Source organism: Melospiza melodia, chromosome 6 (genome assembly GCF_035770615.1).
Source record: "Melospiza melodia melodia isolate bMelMel2 chromosome 6, bMelMel2.pri, whole genome shotgun sequence".
In the NCBI taxonomy this organism is placed as follows: Eukaryota; Metazoa; Chordata; class Aves; order Passeriformes; family Passerellidae; genus Melospiza; species Melospiza melodia.
In genome coordinates, this window is record NC_086199.1 from 12,438,368 (window position 1) to 12,462,666 (window position 24,299).

The window sequence follows — 24,299 nt, forward strand, 5'->3', positions numbered from 1 at the left end:
ATCTGTGTCTCAGCCCAAGCCCTAGACAGCTACACATGGCAGAAGGAGAAGGGGAAAAGAGAAATACAAGTTCTAACAGGTGACAACTACAATGTCTGAACTTTTACTGTCTGCATGCTGTAATTCCTAACAAGGCTCCTCCACAAAAAGAAAAGCCTTTTTAACGATTACGAGGATTAAACCCCAGTGAAACCTGACAAAGAAAAGCTTATTCAGAAACTCTGATTTACTTCTTGGGGATTAATGACACTTGAAAGCAGAACAAACCATCACACCACAATAAACAAGCATAAAGAGAAATCAGCACATCATGGTGATTTATTTCTCTGTACAGAAAACAGAAAAATTGAACTATTACAGATGAATCAAATGAAAACCATCATTTTTGGCTATAAAAAAACCTTTAATTTCAAATTAACGTAGCAACTACGCATTGCATTCCAATTTGGGACACTTTAAAACATTTCTAATAGAAGCAAAGGCCAGTTTCAGAGGGGGACTGCAGAGTGTGATTTCACAACCACTGCAGAAGCTGCCTTGGGTCTGTGCTGCTCGGCTCTGTCCTGGCCAGCCCTCTCCTCTGGGAGTGACAAAGTCACACAGAGGTGCAGGGAGCTGGGGTGCTGCAGCCTGGGGTTCCACCTCCCTGCCCCCTGCCCAGCCTCCTCCCCACCTTCGTTTCCAAGCAGGCACACAAGTTCTTGCAAAAGCAATAAGTATTAATTTTGGTGTAAATCAGTAAAATTAATTAAAACAGGGTGTCCTGCACTATTGCCATTTTGGTTCCCATTTGCGGTTTTAAGTTGTTTTCCCAAAGGAAACTCTTAATGGTTAGGTGATCAGCAGAATACATGGTTCAGTATTAAAACTCAATGAGAAATCACACAGGTACATTTGTATTCAGAATTTTTAATTTTTTAATTAACTTAGGCAGAGAATGAATGACGCATGTTTTGCATTTCATAGGGGTTTTTTTCTGGTTTTGTCACACTGTGTAGCAATAGAAATTTGAATTTTAATTCATAGCACACAGGAATAAGTTACATAACTCCCTGAGCTCCATCTAAAAATTAACTTTAAAAATACTGCAAAATAAATATAAAATATCATCTGCCATAACACTGAGCTGACAGACTTTAAGCTTGGTCTCCTCCACAGCTTTAATGGTACCAGGTTGATTTTTTTATTCATAATTAGAACATGGAGGGGGAGAGAAAACAACCCCCAAAACTTTATGTTCATTCTATTCAATCTGCAAATTTTGAAAAACCTTCATCCATAATTCACAACGAAGACACTGATTTCTGATTTCATCCACGATTTTCCACCTGACGCTGCTTCTAATCAAGTAGAACTTTCTCCCAGTCTCTGAAGGCTGCTCAGCCATACATTAACCTGTAGCTATAGAAGTATCTCAGCATCTAGCTATAGAAGTATAGCTACATGTAGCTATAGAAGTATCTCAGCAAGACTTCAAGGATAAATCTCTCACATCTCCCACCTTTTCCAAGTGGTGCTCAGAATAATGATCAGATATTCATATTCATTGAAGGCAGAAAATAGTCTATTAATGACTTTCTTGGCCTCCAATTTTTCCAACATCTGTTTTTGCTGCTGTGTTTCATAATTCAGACCCTTTTTTTTAAAAAAAAAGTCCTCATTTTAACCACACCTTCTGAGCATGTCATTAATAATGTCCCACTAACAGAGACATCAGGATAAATACAAATCATTTAATTCACACTATTCAAGATCAATTTTTAATCTCGTTAACTCCATTACCTTTTCTGTTTCCCATTTGTCTTCTTTAACTGCTCGTTTTTTTTTATCCAATCATAACAAACCCTCAAAATAAAGATTTTTCTTTTTATTTCTTAACACAGTCAATGCTAGACAGGTGATACCCTCCCATCTAAACAGACTCAAATACTCTTGCTGGACAGGCAAGATTGTTCAGTCCCCTCTAGCAATAACCACCTGGAATAACACTGAGGTTCCTTCAGTAGGATTTGAAGATGGAGTTTCACCACCAAAAGGCAATGCCCAGCCAGCATGCAGGGCAGGAATGAGACCTGGCAATGTGCTGCACCAGGGTCTTGTGCTTTCCAAGCTCTTCCCAGCGTCACACGCTGGGGGATCCTGAATCACAGGCTCACTCCCACAGTGCCATCCCAACACTTCCAAACAACTGACTGGTGCCAGCACAGTGTCACTGTCACATTGTCTGGAAAAATCCCTTTGCCGGGATTTCTTCTCCTGGGAAGCTAAGAAGCCTCAGAGAAAAATGAACACAATAATTATCTGTTTGCTTCTTCTGTGTTTTGCTGCTTTGGAATGTGGTTGGAGATATTTTATTCAACATGTGAATTGTTTTAACTTAATGACCAGTCACTGTCCAGCTGTGTCAGGACTCTGGAAGAGGTCACGAGTTTTTGATTAGTATCTTAAACCTTCTGTAAGTATCCTTTCTCTATTCTTTAGTATAGTTTTAGCATAGCATTATTTAATATAATATAGACCACAAAATAATAAATTAGCCTTCTAAGAACATAGAGTCAGATCCTCCTTCATCCCGGGGACCCAGCAAATACCACAGCACGGTGCTGCTGTCCCTGTGTGCCACAGGAGTTCACCTGCCTCTTGCAAGTTCCCCACCAGTCTTTTTCAAAAACAAAGGCAGCATTTGCTTCCTGGAATATCTAAGACATTCCAGTATCTAAGATTGTGGCAAGAAGGCAAATTGTTCTGGGGTTACTTCAGACTAGCAAATGGTGTGTTTGTACTTCTGATCCTTGTGGCAGGAGGAAGGAGGGAAAAGATCAGAAAAAGAAAGTTGGGGAAAGATGAGGGGACAGATTGCTGAGAGACAGAAGAGAAGGGGACATTGCTGGTTAGAAAGAAAACAAGTGGGGTTTTTTTGGCGTTGTGTTAATCTAGTTGTCCTGGGTGAAATCCAGTGGAGGCTGGCCAGCTTCCATCAGCTAAGCAGCCAGCCCACTGCATGTTCTGCTTGGGGATTGTTGTCTCATCTCTAGAGGCCTTCAAGACACCTGCTAGGGCTCTCTGCTGCCATGGCCAAGCATTGCACACCACCAAAATATGCTTTGTTTATTCAAAAGGAACTGCAGCAGGCTGAGGAGCTGGTGGGCTGCTGTCAACAGCAGTGAATCTGTTCACCCAGAAAACAGATGCAATGCAAGCAAGGGCTCTGCCCTCCCTCAGCACATAGCAGGACACTGGCAGCAGAGGGAAAGGGAAAAACCCACAGGATAAGAGAAGTCTGAAGGATCAATAAGGCCAAGATGGAGATATTTCAATCTCCCCTCCCCAGCCCCTTTTTATCCCAGAGGATAAAATCCCACATTCACTCATGACTGTGAGATAAGATGCTGCTCTTTGGCATAAAGATCTTGCTAAAAATTATATTTTTAGGACATTTTCCAGTGCAGTAGTCTCCTTCTGGACCACATCCCAGCAATTTTCCTGCTCCACAGCCCCACACTCCAGCCATGCTGGATGACTGGTCACACATCAGCTGCAGCTGTGGGATCCCAAGCTGTGAGAGGCCTGTAACATGCTGTCCAGGGCATGAGTCACTTGTTCCCCACGCAGGCTGCACACAAGGGGACAGGCCAGCCCTCGTTCTTCTCTTTAACCACTGCATTCACCCACTTGGTTTGGAGCTAGCCACCTCTTCCACAGGCAGCAGCACACCTCTCTCTGAGATAACCCCTGCTGGCACACAGATGATGTGTTTGGGAGGAAAGGAAAGGACAAGAAATCTCATCTTGCAAAGGAGATTTTGTGACTTAAGCTCATTCCTCCAACATAAGCAATTGGAGAGAAATACAAGTCCAGAGATTCCACGTCTGGTCCTCTTTAGACAAAAAGCCAAAGAGATCTCAGGAGCAAAGTGCCATAGAATCAGAACAAAAGTACCAGGAAGAAAGAATAAAAGCTTCTTGTGTGTCCCCACAATTCCAAATATAATACCCATAGGACTCCAAAACATGCTAGAACAAGAGTATTAACGGATGTTTAAATAGACTGTTGTCATCTAGTACATCTAACAAATCTAATCAGAAGTAACAAATGCTGCTAGAAGCCTGTTGCAGTGGCATCAGATGGAGCATTTAGGAGTCAATTTACAAACACTATCAGTTTCTTTCTTCCTCTTTGGATGTGTTCTGTTGATATTTCGTATCAGGTTCTGCTCCTGTCCCATTCCCTGTTGACTTCAGTTTGTGACCATAAAAACACCTTTCTGTCAGATCCCCTGCTTCCCAAGCGCAAAAGGGTGAGATTCAAATACAAATCCAGCAGATAGAGTGTGACATCACAAAAATTAACAGTAAACAGGACAATTTCCTGGCAAGTCAAGAAATCTTTATTTAAACTGTTGCTGTGCCTCATGAGAGCATTTGCAGGCAGAACACTGTAGTGGTAACAATCACTTTCAAGCACAAAGATGCACAGGAAATGTCAGGCACACATTTGAGTGTGTGATAATTAAGGATGTGACACAAAGCCTGCTGAAGCCAGTGGGTCTGAGAGCAGCCTTAAAACCCAAAATTTAGGTACTTTGTAGGAAAAAAAAGATGGATGTATTTGTGATCCATGACTGAATACAGCTAAATACAGCTAAAGAGAATGGCTTTTCCTAATTATATTTATCAGGAGAATCTTTTTGATTTAAACACTTGCATAGCTGTAACAATGTTATCTAATTTTGGCAGAGTGGAATGGAGTAGACTGACTAAAATTAGGTTTGCAAACATGCACTAAGAGACACAAGGCTTCACATGACTCATCCACATCTCTACGAACTGCCTTCCTGAGAGACTAATGGAGGGATCCTCAGCAAGGGATCCTCAGCAAGGATGATAATTTTCTCAATAAAAGCAGGAGATTTAAAGTAACCATGTTATGAGCAATAAGAAGATACTCATTTGCCCCAAGGCAGCACATTCATTTTCAGCAATAGAAAAACTCTTATATGGAGAAGGTACTTCTAAATATTTTCCTGAAAAGGTAGTTAAATCTGAATGAATGTGTTAAAGCCTGGACATCCTCAACTCCTGCCACAGACTGGGAAGTCACATTATAAAACAGTGTGACATGGAAATACAAATATAACTTTGTCCAGGAGGGGTCATTGAAAGGAAAAAACACCTGAGTAGAAGCTGTTTCCAAAAGAAGAGTGTTGCAACCTTAGTAGCTTTATATTCCAGGAGTCTACCTATCCCCATTTTTTAGACAGTGAATCTTTTTGCCCAAGACACCCCAGTGTTAGCACAAGCCTAGGGAGAAACCCAGGTGTTCCCAGACCCTGCTCCCAATCCATCCACCACACCCCACCATCTTTCTGAAGCCCATTCTAACTCTGGGTCTCTGTAACAGAGCTGGGAATGAGAATAAATCTGACAGTGCTCTGCACTGAAATGGTGAAGCTGCTGAGCTCAATACTTTCTACCTTCACCCTCCCAGCTCAGAGAAGAGCTCCTGCATGCCACACATGCCTCATGGCCTCTAAAGGCTGGGAAGACACAACACTGCCAGAACAAGGCTCTCCTTATCAGTGCCTCCAAGACCATGCAAGCAGGCAGCAGGGTTCCAGCACTCTGAGACACAGGAGGTTCCTGTGATGATGAATTCCAGAAAATGTAAGCAGTTAATCAACACAGCACTGGGTGATGCGTGTTGGTACAGGAAAGACAAATTGTTTCACGGACAAGGATGGCAGAAGGACAAACACCACTCCCTTCCTGCAAACAAGAAATGTGACTTCCAGTTCTGTGAGTGCAACTCAGCCAAAATTATCATGGCACTAATGAACTGGCATCATGCCAACACAGACACGAGGCTCAGCTTGGTCAGGTGCTATCTGAGCAGGTGAGCCTCACAGTCTCTGCACCAGCCCTGCTGCCAGAAGCATCAGACAACAGCCACTGATGCACAGGCAACCACTGCCAGCCCCCTGACAGCTGCAGGTCTGACTAACGCTTCAAGTCAATGATAGAGCTGATGGGCAGGGAAGGGAGGCAGAAATTACAACCCTGGGGCTAAAACTGTTGAACTGGAAGTTTGAGCAGCTAAGGGAAGGATATAAAATGTACTTTCAGTCATAGACTATAGTTTTTATATCACTTACCTACCTACCTTCTATTCCAGGCTAGACTACTGCAGCTTTATTTCAGTAAATGGCTTCAAATTGGGCAGACAGAAGAGGGAATGAGAAAATCCCTGATACACCCTCTCCCCTCAGGCTCTTGGGTGTCTTCTGTGATGAGCTCCCACCTTGGGAACCAGGCAATGCAGAACTGCCCTGGTCTTTGCCTGGCCAGGGTGGGCTGTGAAGAGCTTCTGGTGCTGGAGGCTGCACTAGAAAACAGGCCTGTGTAAAGCAGGGCCCTTACGATAATGAGGAAAGTTACTATGTAATTGATTTAATTGGTGTAATTGAAGGCACCATGCCTCATTTTATTGCAGGAAAATGCAATAGTCACATCTCATTCTGTCTCCCACCTTATACCCAGAAATACAATGGCACCAAGATTTGACTGACTAGGAATAGCTCCATTTTCTCTGCAAGCAAAAAGTCAAGGAACTTTGGATTTTTTAAAATGAAAACTGAGATTAGACCTGACATTTAGAAGCTTCCAAAAGTGGCAGGCCCTTGGGCCAGGGACTTTGCAGTCCCGAGAGGGCAGCTGTGCAAATTCAAAGAAATGAAGTGCAAGGAAATTGCATAAGTTGACCTCCTCCTCTGCAGCGGGGAGAGAAAGCCCAACACTTCCATGCTTCACTGGGCAGGCATTCACAGAGATGAGTAAAATATTATGATCAAAATGCCTCCACAAGGAAACTCACTGAGGCAGCTGCTCTCCATCCAGCTTAAAAATTCAACTCTGCTGGTCCCTGTAGAGGAGCAGGACCCTGACACAAGAATCTTACTGCAGCTTTCCTTTCTTATATGGCTTCACAGCACTTGTGTCTGTAAATGAGTGAAGCCTCTTTGCACAGCCACTGTCATTTCACTTGCAGACTCAGGCAGCAAACTCACAGAGTGGAATTGGGTCCAGCAAATCAGTGAATGCATTTTTTCTGTCTTAAGGAACTGCAACACAGCATTTTCTGCACAAAGAAGGCTGGGGTGTTCAGCACCTTTTGAACACTCTTCCAAGATGAAAAATATCTGCCACTATAATTAAGGGTAGGGTGCTTAACTAAATATTTCTTTTGTCAGCCATTCATTTTAAAATGTGAGTTTGTTGCCACATTATGCCATTTCAATATTGGATTGCCCTCAACCAGAACATCTGTGTACTTCACCAGCTGCTTTAAACAACTGCCTTCTTTAAAACTAAGTGAAACAGATTATGTGTTTTATTATAGTCAGATTTCACTGTGAAGTTCATTGTCTCATGTGACACAGTTGGCAAGGAGAGAAGTATCAATTCACTGCCAAGTTAAACAAAAAACCAAAACTCAAACCCCTCTTACTAAAGGAACAGCAACTGCCTCCTTATAATTGCAATAAAGATGTTATCACTGGAAGATTTAACATTATTTATATATGCATTTTAATAGTTGCTAAGACATTTAGAAGCATGCCCTAGGAAACCCAAAGGTTCAGTCACTCTGCAGCTGGCAATACCAGGGAAGAAGGGATCAGCTCCTGGGCCATGCAGATAATTGTAGCCTTTAGTTCAACACAGGCTTGGTTGGAATAACTGTTAGCTCAGATATTCATGTGCACTTTTCAGTGCACAGCTGTATCTCTCAGAGCAGTGAGATGCAAAAGCTTAGTCAGGGGTAAGAAGGGATATGGGATTTCTTGTCCCAGAGCTCAGCTTTTAAAACAAAAAGTCATCAGTTATCCTTGTGACAAAGGATTTAAAATTGGATACAATGGCCACATCTGCCCAAGTTTTCAGAAAGCATGAACCATGTTTAAGGTCCATCCTAATTTCTTGTTATTTCAATGGTTAATGAATTATAAACCAGATTTAGTGCAGGAATAAAGTAGTACTGCATGGAGAACATCCCCAGCTACTCTACAAAAAACACAACAGTTTGAGGCTTTGACAACTCATGTAAACAGGAGCACAGGGATTATTTCTTGAAAGGAATTTCCTTTTTAGTGTTTGCAAACTACTGCACCAGTGAAAGCAGGCTGGTCTAGGATGACATTTAAAACAAAGCACTTCATAAAAACAAGGCAAATGTCAGCTATCCCAGCTTCATTAGCTAATTGATTCAAAGCATAAAGATTGTAACACCCAAATGAGATGACAAAAGTTACACTGTCAGTGTAAGTCACACACCAGGAGAAGATCAGATACACTTTGACATATCTGCTTTTGTGTTTCAGGTATTTAATACACCAGGAACCTTTTGAAATCCCCTGCAATTCTCTCCACAACTTCTCCAGCATCCCAAAGGGCAGACAGGTAGAACATGAAGCTATTCTCAGTTTTCCTCATCTGGATGGGTTTTACTATCCAGGTACAGAAGTCTTTGGACTTCTAAATACATCTTTCCCTTGGAAAGCTTCATGACAGCACAGAATTTCAGTGGTTTCAGTGCTATTATATATACATAATCAAGCCAAAGCACAACAAAATCACAGAACACATCAAACACCTTAACACAGAGAGAGGGATTTTATAGACAGCCTGCATGGATACACAGGAGCACATTAACCTAATGCAGTAGTGCTGTGGGTACCCCTATAGAAGTGGTCTTCAGATGGCTGTGTAAGCATCACAGGCACTGCATTCCAAATATATTCCAAGGAGAATTTAAAGTAAACTGAAAGAAAAAGGACATCTCAGGGAATGTGGTAAGAATCAGGATAACAATGAACTGAACCTCTAACATTCTCTCTATAAGAGGGCAATAGGTGATATTGTTGGAAGAGGCGCTTGTACCCCAATCAGGAGTCAAGTTCTGTCTTGACTAACATCATGTTTTACAAGGGAGTTTATTTGCTCCATTTCCTGGAATAAAGAGATGCATTCAAGCACTAAACTGAATTCAAAGCTGTGGTCTCACCCAAGTCAATAAGACAGTACCTGGGGGATTCCCATGTTTGTACTCCAAAACTGCAGTTAAATCTAATGGACATTAAAACATGGGCCAGAAGCTGGAGTAAAGCAGATAAACTGAAAAGTGACACATACAAAACCCCAGTATGAAAAAGATAAACTCCTAAAGGTAAGCCACAGTTTGAGCCAGACAAAATATTAGAGCTGCTTACACTCAGTTCTGAGTTCTGCTTCACCTTGTCCAGTCCAGACAAACTCTAATTGTCAGCTCTTCATTTGGACTCACTTAAAATCAGAAGAAATAAAAGTGTTTCTAGAGCATGTTTCATCTACTCCCAAAGTAGGTGGCTAAAACAGGTCAGATGAATCACGTTAGCAGCAGTTCTTTCTCTCCATTGATTACACAAGGAGCCCACAGGGACCAGCCTGGATGGAGACATTCAGAGTTAGGAGAAATGAAGCTCATCCCAGACATCTGCACAACTGCATCCACAGCACTACCAATCCTCTCATGGCTCAAAGTGGGACTAATTTCCACTGCAGAAAAAAAAAGACACAAGTAGAAGCTTTCTGAAGAGTGAACTCAAATGTGAATTCCCAACATGGCAAGGTCTTTCCATTTCAAACATTTGAATTAAGCCCTTGGGTGGAAAGAGTCTGAGCCTGTTCCCTATTCCCAGCACCACATTAATCTGGAATCTGACCTTTGGCATTTTATTTAACCTTACTTTTCCTACTAACAGCAAAGTAGGGATAATTTTAACATCTCTGCCAGAACGCTGAGTTACTTGATGAACATCTTTAAAGTGTTCTGGGATTTCTGTGCTCCTCATCAAAACAGTGATACTATTAACTATTATATGAACACTATTGTGATTACCATTACAAAGACAGCATCTTTCTGATATTTACCTTTAAAACAGCTGTTATTAATTTTCATGTGTTTTTCTTTGAACAGTCCTTCTCAGTCATAATTCCCAGGCCTATTTCTCTGGGATTTGTATCTTCTGATCTGACACTTTGCAGGTTTATCACCAAATTCCCTTTTCCTATTGCCTGTTAAAAACATGTACTAATGAAAAAAAAAAATCATTCATTGCTTTCTGCCTAAATTTGTCTGTATATAAATAGCTCTCTCCATATATATAAAAGCCCACACATTCTGTCATTAAGTGTAGCAGACAAATAGATTTGAATTGCAGTAGTGTAAATAAACATGCAGCCTTTTCCCAAATCTAATGGACAGATATAAATAAGTCCTGTCTAGAAGCCACACTTGAATCACTGTACACAGTAATTTGGGCTAGAAATCAAAACAAAGTGTCATTGTCTCCATCCTCTGTGCTCACAACCCAGCAGGGAAATTTCAAGGAAATTGCTCACATAATACAAACTTTAATTTACAGAACAAATAGAAACACACATACAGAACTATCTCAGTGTGTTAATGTATACATATATATATACATACAGAAATGTTTCAGAGGGAAGGCATCCTTGGATGAGGGAGAGCCATAGAGCAGGGCTTGGATCTCACTCATCAGTGCCACTCCCAGGATTTAGGACACTCTGTACCTCAATTTCTCTGCCTTTAACAACTGGTCTGGGGACAGCCCCCCATGTGCATGGGCACAGAGGCACCATGCCTGGCAGCATCTGCACTAAATCCCAGCATTAAAGAAAAATCCTCAGCTCCATAGCACAACTGCCCTGTCAGATTTATCTCCCCTTGAACTTACAGTGATTTGGGATTTCAGACTAGAGTCAGCATGCTGGACACCAGCTAAGGAAGCCCAGCTGGCTCCTCCAGCCCAAGTTCCTGGATGGATGGCTATCTGTGATGCACATTTCAGGGGACTGCAGTGAGAGGGGCAGTTCCAGCTGCCTCAGTGCACCTGCACTGCCCCCCTTCCCCAGCAGCTCTGTCCCCGCTTGCCTCGGCTCGCCTGAACATCCAAGTAAAATAAAAACTGACAAGCAACACCTGTCCCCACAGCTATTTTCCACACCCATCTACATCTAGTCCTTGCTTCACTGCCTTCCTTAAAGTTTAATAAAGGTTTCAGTGAGCAGTCTTAGTCAAGTTGCTGACTCTTTTTCTTAATGCTTCCATGACTGAGCTCAGACATCTGAAGGAATCTGGGTTTAAGTAATCTGCTCACAAAGAAAGCCCTGGAAATATGCTTTCTGCTCATCATCACCTTAAACCACAAGTGCAAATCTGCAGCAGAGTGCATTTTTCCTATGAAGAAACACGAGGGCATTGTTTTGCTTCCCTTGCATTGGATTTTATCAACAGCTTCTCTTCCAGATGGACTCTCTAAATCAGGATATGTATCTCAAAATGCATTCTTAAAATTCAAGTTCCTATTCATGGTACCCACCAAAAGGCTTGGTATCATCCTTTTGGAGTACAGAGAAACAACTACAAGATGTAGCAGTTTGTAGATTAGTTGTTTTATTTAAACACATGTAATTTACAAGCATGCAAATTGTATTTTGTATTTAAAGATTTGAAAATCTCAGAAATTCTGAGAAACCACCAGAAACTTTAATTTGGTGAAGCATGGCCAGCTGAGGGCTGTACTTGGATCACAACACATGCCGGGGAAGGTGATGGGCCAAAGCCCCAAGAAGTAAGATGGCATCAGTCTCCTGGAGTTTGGTGGGACCCCAAGGGTGTCAATCCCTGTGTGTGACACCAAGGCAGAGCTCAGGCTCTCATCCTCAGCATTGCCAGGCCAGACAGACCAACCTCAGATACTTCAGACAGAATAAACCAAAAAAAGTAAAGGAAAACACATTCCAGACCTCAAGAGCCAAATTCTGCATCTACAGGGAAACCAGTCCATGTCTGGGCCCTTGCCTTCCCCCACCCACACACAGGAGCAGCCAGCTGAAATCCCCAGCCTTTGGCAGCCGAGGTTATCCCGATGCAGACCCAGAGCACACAAGTGGGCCTGGAGCTCAGGAGGAGTGTGGGAAGCTGCAGGACTGAGCTCACACCCACACCCAATGCCTGTGCCCTTGCAGGCACAGATGTGACCCTTTCTGGGGAGAGAAAATCGTATCTGAAAGGAGCAGAACTGCAGTGGGAGCTGAGGTGATGCCAAGTGTACTGCGTCCCTCTGAACAAACCCCTCCACTTCCTAAGGCTTGATGCTAGGAAATCACATTGTATTTCAGGATTGATTTTTCTCTTACTTCGACCTTCAAAAGCAGGATATTGTTTCATCTTGGTCAGCAATGTCAGGATTTTCTGCAGTAAATCAGACATAGTTTTCATGTCAAATTACAGAGATACCTTACATGGGCTGTACCCTCTGGGTACTTCATTTTCACCTTTTCTTTAATAACACGTTTTCTTTCTTCTCCCTTACACACTGAACTTTATAAATAGTTTAAATAAATGCCTATCTCTGTTTAATGAGCTTGTGCTGTCTGAGTGAGCTTTGAAAATGCCATTGGTTATATGGAGTAGTTAAAAATTACCATAGGGGAGCTACTGGCACGAGAGCATTACCTCTTATTAGTACTAATAATCTTGCCTAACAAGCCAGTACAGCCTTTGAAGTCTCATCCTCAAGCTTTGAGATTGATCCTTTACCGAAAGTGGGGGTGGTGGGTTTTCCCCCATCCTTTATATTACTAGTACTCAGGACTCCTAAATCCTTTGCTGCTTCTCTTGCACCACAATTGTCCCAGTACCACAACAGGACCAGTCCAGCTGCACCATACAGCAGTGTTAGGGCCAAAATGCCTGCTCCCCTCATTCTGCAACACACACAGGCAAACTCAGAATCACATTTTCCACACTCTTCATCACTGAAAAACAAGCAGAAACTTTCAAATAATTCAAACATTCCACATCTATGTGAGCCCTTAAAGACAAAGGCAAATTTTCTACATAAATAGCATCCAGCTGGTCCTCCTCCCTGCAATAATCAGAGCCAATACATGCTCTTGTGAAAATCTGATCCGTGTAAAATGCATTTTTATTCATTTTTGAAATATGGTTCTTAGATTTCCATTCCCCAATTAAAACAAGAATGTGACTTTGATCTCAAATAATTTGCAATGCATGTCAAAAAGAGTCTTATCTGTTACTTCCATTTTAACATCACTTTATAAGAAACAGCTCCTTGGCAAACAGCAGCTTAGCTGTGATGGCTGGGCAGAACAGTGTTAACAACATGAAATGGCATCAAAAAGTGCTGTCTCATGAAGCAAAGACAGTCTGTGGAGGAAAAGCTGGCAGGAATACTTCTTTTATTATAAACATTTTTAGAGTCTGAAGAAAGAATGTGCCTTTTGATATAAAACCCTCCTTCAGTCTGAAAAAAAAGTTTCAATCATCTCTTTCCCTAAATTTTTACCTGTTTTTTTCTCCTTTTATTTCTTTTCAGCCTGTTCTTTTCCCTATCTCCTTCCCTCCCATGGACAAATTTAATGGGAAGTTAGTCTGAGGCTTCACACCACAAGGATTAGAACGGATCATAGGAAGAAGCCCCCATATCCTGTACCTACCTCATGAATAGCAGAAATAACAAAAAGAGCAATTTTATCCATTTGGCCTTGTTGCACAAGAAAAGGCAAGAGGGAATTTGGATATCCATGCTGTCCTGTAGCTGAAAATATGGACAGGGACAGAGATAATGAGCATCTCTGGGAGACACCAGGATGTTGAAACCAAGCATCCACCCCCATGGAGCAGGCACTGCAGGTAGGAAGCAGTGGGCAGCAGCTGTTTTCCATGAAAGTTCAGCTGAAATACTTCAAATCTTTATAGACTTCATATTTAGGCTTAGAAAACACAGGACTGAGAATGACTTGCTCTAATGGATGCCCACAGGTGGATTTAAAAATGATCATAAATTCTGTTATTTGAAGAAGCCATCTGTACTCGTGTTTGTTTTAATTTTAAAGATTGACATCAATTTCCATGTGCCTTGATAACTACCTTCAGGTCTAAAAAGTGTGTCTGGATCCTCATTAAACAACAGCAGACACTTCTTGTTTGTAAACACTACCACAAGGTTGGTTTAAAAAGGGAGGGGGGGCTAAACACGTTTTTGGAGATGAGAGAGAGAGAGAGTTAAAAAAAGGGAGAAGGGGATAAACATGTTTTGGAGATCAGAGAGACAAGGCAAAAATGCAAAAACGGGTTATCATGCCTAGAAGGCAAAGGGAACAGAGAGGAAATTCCTTGGGTTTGGAAATGAAGTGCACTGCAGATCTCAGGTAGCTGAACCAAGCCTTAGGCACCAGTGAGACTCTGTAGGGTTTGCAGTCCAACAGGAGAAAAGAAGGGAACGCTCCCACAGACTGCCCCTGTTTAAGGCACTAAATACACACACCACAGACAATTTACTCTGATTAAACTGTGACTGGAAATTACCTCCTACATAGACAGTGGAGCTCCTCCAATCCAATGAATATCTCAGGATAAGTCTCCTTTCATATTTATATTTGGGATAAGATTATATGCCCAAGCATCAGAATTTTTGCCCCTTAAAATCTTGCCAAACCTGACTCCACCACCTCCAACAAAGAGTCTCTACCTATTTTCCTCTTCAGTAGAAATATTTCCACATAGCCACTATGAGAATGGTGTGTGCTTATCTTCATTTCCAGCAACAGCATTCTCGCATTACTTTCTTAGAAGCATTTCTCTCCTTCTCTTCAAATGCCTCTGTGCTAAACCACTGAAATATGTGGCAACTGCAGTGTCAGTTGTCACAGGGAAAAATATGTCAGCAAAAACATTTGATTCAATCTGCTGTTTAAGGAAGCAACATTTCCTCAGGGTATGTGCCTTGTGTGGATAAATAACAACTGTCCAAAAGCCAAGGATCTAAAATCAATTGCCAAAATCAAAGAGCAGATTTGAGGCAATCACCTTCAGCAAAAGAAAAATGCAAAACTAGTTCCTTTTCCTCCTTTTTTAATTTAGAGCAAGTTTGGTTTTGAAAAAAAAAAAATTAGTCTCTCAGTCACAAATTGAAGGGTGAAAGATTATGTAAAGGATATTATAGATCTCATTGGGACCATAATTTGCCACCCAGGCTTCTGCATTTTCTCTGATGAGATGCATTATATGGAATATTCACATTTGAATATTGAACCACTAGACTTGCCAATTCCTGCAGATAATCAAAAACTTCTGTCTCAACAATGCAAATTTCATGTTCAGCTCTGAGGCTCCCAGCATAAGAAGGACATCAGACTCTTGGGAGAGTCCAGAGGAGGCCGTGGAGATCATTCAAGAGTTGGAGCACCTCTCCTGCAAAGACAGGCTGAGAGAACTGGGGTTGCTCAGCCTGGAGAAGAGAAGTCTCTGAGGAAACCTTACAGCACCTTCCAGAACTTAAGAGGCTGCAAGGAGCAGGGAGAGGGTCTTTCTACAAGGGCATGGAGTGATAGGACAAGGGGGAAGGGCTTCAGACCAAAAGAAGGGATGTTTGGATCAGGTATCAGGAAGAAATCCTGTACTGTGAGGGTGGTGAGGCCCTGGCACAGGCTGCCCAGAGAAGCTGTGGCTGCCCCATCCCTGGAAGTGCTCAGGGCCAGGTTGGATGTTGTTTTGAGTAACCTGGTCTAGAGGGAGGTGTCCTTGCCCAAGGCTGGGGGTTGGAACTAGTTGGTCTTTAAGGTCCCTTGAGCCCAAACCATTCCATGATTCTGTGAAATTGTGTGTATCCATGTGAAGACAGAAGGGAGGAACATGAGCAGCTGGTGGTTCACTGGTGGACACTCTGTGGCAGAGAAAGCACTGAGCAAGCAGAGACTTGGCCAGCCAGCAGCTTCCAGGCTCACATATTTGTGGTTATTTATTAAGCACCTACAGGATATTTTGAAGATGATATACAATTGGAGAGTTCAGCTATGCAGGTCAGAAAATCCTGCAACTAATTATGGTCTGCCAAGATACCATTCTTGAATATTCTCCTTTTTAAACCTTCTTTCTCCCTTTCATTTAACACCCTTTGAACTCAGAAACAATTACTCCTCACATTTTTCCCCTCTTGTCAGAAAATATTAACTCCACCATTTGGTGTGGTTTTCACTAGCTGCTCCATCTAACCTGGAGGGTCAGAGTCACCAACTTGGAACAACAATGTGTTCCACTTCCTGTAGTGCTGCATTCCCATTACACATCTATAACACCTGTAGCAACTTCTAATAGTCTTTTGGCAACTCTTCTGATGCTTCTTATTCATCAATAGTATAATTTTTTGCAGCAAGGAACAGGAATCCTTTTCTGTTGTCATAGAGTCATAGAATGGTTTCAGTTGGAAGGGACCTTAAAGATCATCTAGTTCCAACCTCCCTGCCATGGAAACCTTCCATATTCTTGGGAGTGCCCTGAACCAGGTGCAGGACCTTGCATTTGGCCTTGCTGACCTTCATGAGGTCCACATGGACCCAGTTCTGGAGTGTGTCAAGGTACCTTCCCTCCAGTGTGCTGTCTGCACCACACAGCTTGGTGTCATTGGCCAACCCTCTGAGGGTGTGCTCAATCCCACTGCCCATGCTGCCAACAAATGTGGAACAGTGCCAATTCCAACACTGGCCTCTGAGAGCACCACACATCACTCAGCACTGGTGTCCACTCTCACATCAAGCTGTTGACCACAGCTCTTTGAGTGTCACCATCCAGCCAATTTCTCAACCCTCAAGTTGTCCATCTCTCAGTTGTCTCTCCAGTTTAGAGTCAAGGGTGTTGTGCAGGACGGTGTCAAACATTTGGCACAAATCCAGGCAGATGATGACAATCATTCCTCCCTTATCCACCAACACTGTAACCTCACTGGAGAAGGTTTCCATATTTGTCAGGGACAATTCACCCTCAGTGAAGCCATGCTGGCTGGCACCTCACCTACAGCTTTAGGAAGCTGCTTGGCTATCCAAACTTCATTATTCAGTGTCACTTCTGAAAATTTGGATTATTTAAAAGGCCGCCTTCTTAGGAATTTTCAGCAGGAAAAGCTACTGTAGACAGGCCTGCATCCCTTCATAGCACCAGCCTTTCATCCCTTTGTTGGGGAAGGGAGAAGGAAAAGTCACATGCCTTTTACTGTAATACCCATCTTTACAAAATGCTCGTGCTTGTCCTTTATACAGTTCTTTAATAAACATGCCAGGTACCCTGGAGATACCTAAACTGTCAGCAGTGAAATTACAGAATCATAGAACACCTCATGTTAGAAGGGAACCATAAGTCTCACCGAGCCAAATTTCCTGCTCCTTGCAGTACTACCAAGAACTAAACCATATGACTAAGAGCATTGTCCAGGCACTCCTTGAACTCTGACAGGTTTGGTGCTGTGACCACTTCCCTGGGGAACTGTTCCAGTGATCCACCACCCTCTCAGTGGAGAATGTTTTCCTAAAGTCCAGTGTGAACTTCCCCTGATGCAGCTTCACTCCATTTCCTTGTGTCCTTTTGTTGGTCACCAGAGAGAGGAGAATACTGCACTCAAAGTCAGACCAGGCAATTGGTGAGCACCTGCCACCAGAATTCACTTTTGCAGAATCATGCTAAAACCAAAATTCTTCACTAATTTGGCTTATTCAGTTTGTTTTTTTTTTTTTTTTTGCTTGGCAGCAACAAATGCAGCTTAAACATCGCAATTCCTGTGTGCTGATCCCATTGTGCAGCTAAACTCAGCCATGAAATGCTTGTGGGTACAATAAACTCAATGCCTTCATCTCCCCATCAGGGATCACCTGCTCCCACAGGACATCCACTGCTGCTGCTGCTTTGGGGATCAGCAGGTGAGAGGCTCCCCATGCAGCCAAATTCTCTACGTTCACTCTGAGCTCTGCTTTCTATTCATCAGTGGGTTTCAGTTCCTCTGCTCAGAGCCAGCTCTCTCTTTTGAGAGACTCATCTTCCTTCCTGTAGCATTCTCAGTTGTGCTCTTTGGATGGGGGAATAGGAGATGTAGTTAAAAATACTGCGATGCTGTGGTGGGCGGTGTAGCAGAAATAGACAGACACCAGCTCGCTGCGAAGAATACCAAGTAACATCCCAGAAAGATAAAGGCATAGCAACAAAAGAAAAGAAAATGCATTTGTGTTCTGCCACTAGAGAGCTAAATCTGGGTGGAAGATACCAAATGAGGAGTGCTGCTCGTGGCCTGGTGCACCATCTCTCTGATGGCTTCACGTGCAGAGTCATCTTACAGCACTGTGGTCATAAAAGCACAGCTTATGGACAATCCTGCCTCCAGTTATAGCCCAAACGTGTGTGAGCTTTGGGGTTTTACAAAGACAGTGCAGGAATCAGCAATAAAATGGGCCCAACCCACAGATCACCAACCCCATCAGCCCATATGGACTGAGAAGAGGCTTAGCTCCATTAACCCTGCTTTAAAAGCAAAGTTTTTCCGGGGATATTAGGTTCTTTCCAAGAGGAAGATAAACCAAGCTTGGCTGATACAAGAAGCTGTGAGATTATTCTATGGATTTACTCCCTATTTTTCAGAGGCTTGAGTCTCTCTTTATCCAGCCAGTAACCACACAGGAAAGATTTCATCCCAAAGGGCTTTACAAATAAGTTTTTCACAAACAATACACCAGAGTCACTTACAGTCTTTAAGTGAGACAACTCTTCAGAGAGGTCCAGCAGCTGCTTAACACTTCACAAAAATAACCTGGCACCATTTCACCAGGGAAGTGAAGATGGCTGCATCAAAATGAAATCAGGGGGGAGCTTGGGTGGCCTGATTGCAGGAATACCTCTTGGCATAGGCTCAGGGTGCCACAGCCCGCACCACCCTGCTGGGGAGTCCTGCAGGTCTGGAAGGGCCAGTGGGGAGACAGACAAAAAAGAGCAGAGTAACACAGAGAGATGTCATGGTTGGGTGTGCATGAGCAGGCACTGATGGGATCCCCAGGGTGGGAGCAGGCACTGATGGGATCCCCAGGGTGGGTGTGCATGAGCAGGCAGTGATGGGATCCCCAGGATGGAGATGGGATCCCCAGGACTGGTCTGCACGAACAGGCAGTGATGGGATCAGCAGGATGGGTGTGCAGGAGCAGGCACTGCTGGGATCCCCAGGATGGGAGTAGGCAGTGATGGGATCACTGGGATAGATGTGCATGAGCAGGCAGTGATGGGATCCCCAGGACAGGTCTGCATGAACAGGCAGTGATGGGATCTCCAGGATGGAGATGGGATCCCCAGGAGAGATCTGCATGAGCAGGCACTGCTGGGATGCCCAGGATGGGAGTAGGCAGTGATGGGATCCCCAGGAGAGATCTGCATGAGCAGGCACTGCTGGGATCACCCATTCTGGGGACACTTTATTGGGTGCTCAAGGCCTGTGGCTGCACTGGGGGATGGACCAGCCCTGCTGCAGCACACACACACACATGAGCATCCCCTTCAGGGGAAAGCCAAGGTGGGAGATGAGTGCAAGCCCGTGTTTTGTGCACATGGAGGACAGGGATGTTTAAAAGAGAGCTGGGGCCCTTGGGGCAGAGTGCCCTCTGCTGCTACAGCCACTCTGCTTCCAGGAGCCCATGGCAGGGAGGCTCCCACCCCACTGCCCAACTAAACCTCCTTCTAATCTTTATCTTGCAAGATTTGTTTTGATGCCATCAAAATCTAAAATAGCCACAGGCACAAGAATAATCACACCATTAAAAAAACCCATCAACATGCAGATGCAACCTCAACCAAACTCCATGGAAATTCCTAATAAAACAAATGTCATTTAAATGTTGCTATACAGAAACACCAACCCTACCAGTGCAAAATTTAAAAGAAAATGTCTAGCAGTCTGCACATCAAATGTTAATACTATTTTCAAATCAAGTCTAAGAGAGGATGACACATAATTTAATAAGCCTAATGGGTGTGTAATCAGCATTTGGCCATTCCTGCCATAAAACTAGGTGTCCCTCTGGCCCAAGATGTCTAGGAAAGCCACTGAAAGACAGCTAAGGCTTTAAAAGCAGAATTTTAAAAACATCCTTTTTTTTTTTTTTTTTCTCATTGTAGATTTATTGAGAATTTCAATCAATTAAGAATAGGACCCAGCAAACTGGCAGAAAACAAACAACTCTGCGGGCACAGTAAGTGGCACAGCAAGTTTGGGGCCCATTTGCACCTTAATTTACTGCCAACAATCAGCAATGTCAAGATTCCAAGCATCTCCTGACAGCCCTGACAACAGCAGTTACACAGCATTATCTAGTCTTCCAGTAAAATCTTTCCCCTCAGACAGCATTCATGCTGCATTTCACAACAGGAGGAATACACACAGTCAGCCTGGATCTCCTCAGCCCTTGCAGCTGGAATCAGAACATTTTGGGGAGTGGGGGTGTCCTGTACCTGCTTTTGCCACCATTCACACACAGAACTGAGCAGCAAGTCACAAAATAGTAGGAATTGCCAATATATTTGCCTAACAAAAGGCAGAAATAATGTTAAAAAATATCTAATCTGAGGGTAGAAAGTTTAATTTTAAAGTATTTGATAAAGAATGTTCATTGTGTATAGAAAGAGAATCCATCATCTCCTCTAGTTACATGCTTAGTCAAACAATCAATTTTTTTGACTCAAAAGGAAAGATATTTTAAAGATACATTATTATAACAATATGCAGACAAACATATCACAGGGTGATGCCTAGTGCTGTTTCAACATTGTCACCATTTTATCTGGACAATTGTATAACACAAGTTACAATAACTGAACACATTAAACAAAACATTTTTTTACAAAAAGTGAGACACTCCCTACCCCACAAGTACTGACCAGAATTTTTTCAAGTCCCAAACTGCATAGGAAAATAATTGTCCGTTAGTGAGGGCAGAAATTCTGTTTCATGTCTTCAAATATCTGTTGGGGTTTTAATAGACCTCAATACTTGCATAAGGATGGAGTTATACTGGGGGTGGGGATGGAGAAGAGGGGGCAGAGGCAATACTGAGAACCAATATCAAATAAAAAGTGCTAATTTTATATTCTAACAATCACAGTTGTTCAAATGTTTGCAAACTACAAACCAACCCCAACAAACAAAACAATAATATTATTTTAAATGTAATTCATAAGGAATTCTGCACCTACAAGGTTATGAAAAAGACATGTATACTCTGCAGCAGCATAAAAAATAATCCTATGTACAATCCAAGCATCAATTTTCTCTTCTCTATCACCATCAGTATTTTATCTTGAAGGAGCATCTGTCAGATTCTCCAGAACTAAAAATAGCAAAGACCCTTTCAAAGAGAACAGTTTCTGGTTTATATTTATAACTACCCTGCACTCGCTGTCTCTGGCTGCATGGCCATGAAATTTGTGCAAGATATCATCAATTACCCAGCTTTGCACTCCATCATGCAGTTAAGCTCCCGTTACCTGCAACGAACCCTCCAAGCACTTCTCCCCATGCACAGGGCAGAGATTATAAAACACAATAAAAATCTGCACATTGAAGAGCTAACTGTAGAGCTGACTGACATTACACAGCAAAAACCTTGTGAGAACAAAAACCGAGCACACTGATGTATAAAACAGAGAGCCTACCTGAATTCTTCAAATGCATACATGGCCTAGCAACTACACAAATGCTCTGAAATGGAAAATAATCTTCTTAACGTGCAGAGGACCATTTAGTTTGTCAAACTGCAGCAAAATGCATAATGACGAGGGAGTATATTTGGAATATTCTGAGGAGAAAGGGTATGCAGATACTGGCCTGCAGCCTACAGCTCAGCCAGCTGCTGACAAGCAGCAGCTAACAGGAAAAGGCGATAGAGTACCATGTGATCATTCCTGCAAGTCTGATTAATGCAGTATACTCCAAGAATACAGGCTGATATCTTCATTATTCGAGCCAAATAAGTCAAATACGGTACACGACAGGCTTCACAGCTAAATTATCATTCACATGCTACACCGAAATCAGCAAGCAGAGGATAATAAAAAACTAAATATATATTGTAACCAAAGAGATTAATTAGGCCCATTCAAGCTGGTTTTCTTACCTTGTAGTGATATTTTAGTCTGTTTTTATTCATCTAAACCATCAGTGATGGAACAAAAGACTGCATCCACAAACCTCCCCTTCCATGAATGCCAGAACATTTAAAGTAGTTTATCTGCTAGAAATCATTTCCTCTGTAGTCTATTCCCAACCACTTTAACTCCTTCAGCCCTGAACTCATTGCCACAAACCCCATTTGCAGGGCCACGCGGGCTTTTCAGGGTTTACAGGGTTAACACCAAGAAATCGCAGCAGTGCCACTGAACGAGGTGGGCTAAGAGCCAAAGGAGTCATGTCTGCGCGATCACAGAAGGGAGACGGGAATGAGGAAAGTTGAGCATTTCGTGGCATTGCAGTGTGCAGGCGAGGATGCTTCAGCTGCCTAGCAACAGCGCACGCAGTCTCCATGGCAACAGCGCAGCCAGCGCAGGGGGCAGAGCATCCGCTGCGCACCCCAGGGGCGACACACGGGGACAGCCCGGTGGCACGGCCACGCCACCCTGTGCCGGGGGCAGCGGGGAGAGCACGGCCACGCTCCGGGAAGGGCTCGGCGAGGGACGGCACTGCTGCTGCTGCTGCTGGAAATAACACGGCAGCCACCCGTGCTGAGGCTCAGAGTGCTGGGGAGCACACCCCAAACAGCAGGAGCCAGAGCTCGCCATCCCCTGGAAATTCTGGACATGCAGGAATCACACTCCCATCACCAGTTTGCTCAGGAGTTGTTTGGGTGTTAGCCATGAGACTGCAGAGACTTTGCCCAGGCAGCCAAACTCGGCAGCGGGATGGGGAGGGCAGGGGGGCAGGTTTAACCCTGAGGCTGTGCACCCTGCATAGGGATGGGGATTTAACCCTGAGGCTGTGCACATTGCATCGGGATGGGGATTTAACCCTGAGGCTGTGCACCCTGCATAGGGATGGGGATTTAACCCTGAGGCTGTGCACATTGCATCGGGATGGGGAGGGTGGAGTGGAGGTTTAACCCTGAGGCTGTGCACCCTGCATCAGCCTCATCATCAGCCACCACAGCATGGGGACACCCATGGGTGCCAGCACTGGCCAGAGGGGGACAGGCTCTGCTGGCTAGAGAGCAGGTGAAAGGTGGGGATTGCTGGAAATGAGGGAGATTCAAACCTGAGAAATCAGTCCCTGCCCTGGAAAGGAGAGAGAATGGGGCAGTGGGAGAACATGGTGCCTGGGAAAGTCACAGGGAGACAGCAAATTCAACATTACTGCTGGGGCTGCTCCCCTCCTTGCCTCTTTCAGTGCTAGGGCTGGTTTCTAGCACAAGGAAACACATGGAGGGTTTTGGCTGGAGTCTGAAATATCCAAACCCAACTACAGCTCCTGAGGCTCTAGGGCAATGGCTGCCCCACTGAGCTGTGGGATTTGGAGGCTGGAAAAGCATCCAAAGGGTACAGACTGCCACATCTCCTAGACACAGGGACTGGGGACAGGCCATGGTAACTGTGGCATCTGATCTCATGGATCTAAGAAATACAGAGAAAAAGGGCTGGAATAGAAGGAAAAGGCACTCATGGCAAAAAAACCCAGCACTGGGAATACCCAGCCCAAAAAAAACCCGCACATTTATTTGAGACATGGTGTTTTTAAAGTAGTAGTGACCTTGGGTTTCATTTTATTTCCTTTAAACAAATGTGATAGCGTAAAGTGACAATAAAGGCACGCTGTAGGAACACTAAAACACATGCAGTCACACCATCTGACAGAAATTAATTCTTCCACAGGCATCCAGCAAGAGAAGGACTGCAAGGTAGGTGATTCTGGCTACAGCCTAATAAAAGATTAAAACTGGCAGAGAGAACAACACAGCCATCCAAAGAAGCCTCCTGCCATATTTAGGCTGAGCCTCAGCACAGTGTGCTCACTGCACACAGCACCCCAGCAGCTGGGCACAGCACAGGAACCCCTTGCAAGCAACTGCTCTGCTCCTGACCTTGCAGGGAATGGATTTAAACCTCCAGAGCTAGCCAAGGTCCTCATGGGGGAAGGACAGAATTCTGAACTTCTGTTTTCCTGCTCACCACAATCTTCCTCTGACTTGAACCAAGTGGAAGAGGGCTGGTGCTTCTTTTTCTTGCTGTTTGTCTAAAATAAAACCATTCTACAGAATTAAGGGCAAACATACTGCTTTCCCCTAAGCATTCTTCTTGAAACAAAGTTGACAGAATCACTGTCTGCTCCTCCAATTTCTGCAGTTTCTCAACAGCCACAATGCAAATAAATA

General features: G+C 43.5%; 1 protein-coding gene across 6 annotated transcripts in view; it reads right to left on the reverse strand.

Annotated features, from left to right (window-relative positions):
* EVL (Enah/Vasp-like) overlaps window positions 1-24,299 on the reverse strand; it is a 144,775-nt gene that overhangs the window by 96,370 nt on the left and 24,106 nt on the right. For 2 of the 6 annotated variants that reach the window (XM_063159972.1, XM_063159965.1), the window contains exon 1: window positions 21,595-21,798. The exons of 1 other annotated variant lie outside the window; for it this stretch is intronic. In XM_063159972.1, coding sequence (XP_063016042.1) covers window positions 21,595-21,617 — 23 coding nt within the window. In that variant the 5' untranslated portion in view covers window positions 21,618-21,798. Of the gene's footprint in view, window positions 1-21,594; window positions 21,801-22,055; window positions 22,343-24,299 lie in introns of those variants that run through there. 3 more of the 6 variants (XM_063159968.1, XM_063159971.1, XM_063159969.1) reach the window with 3 other exon arrangements.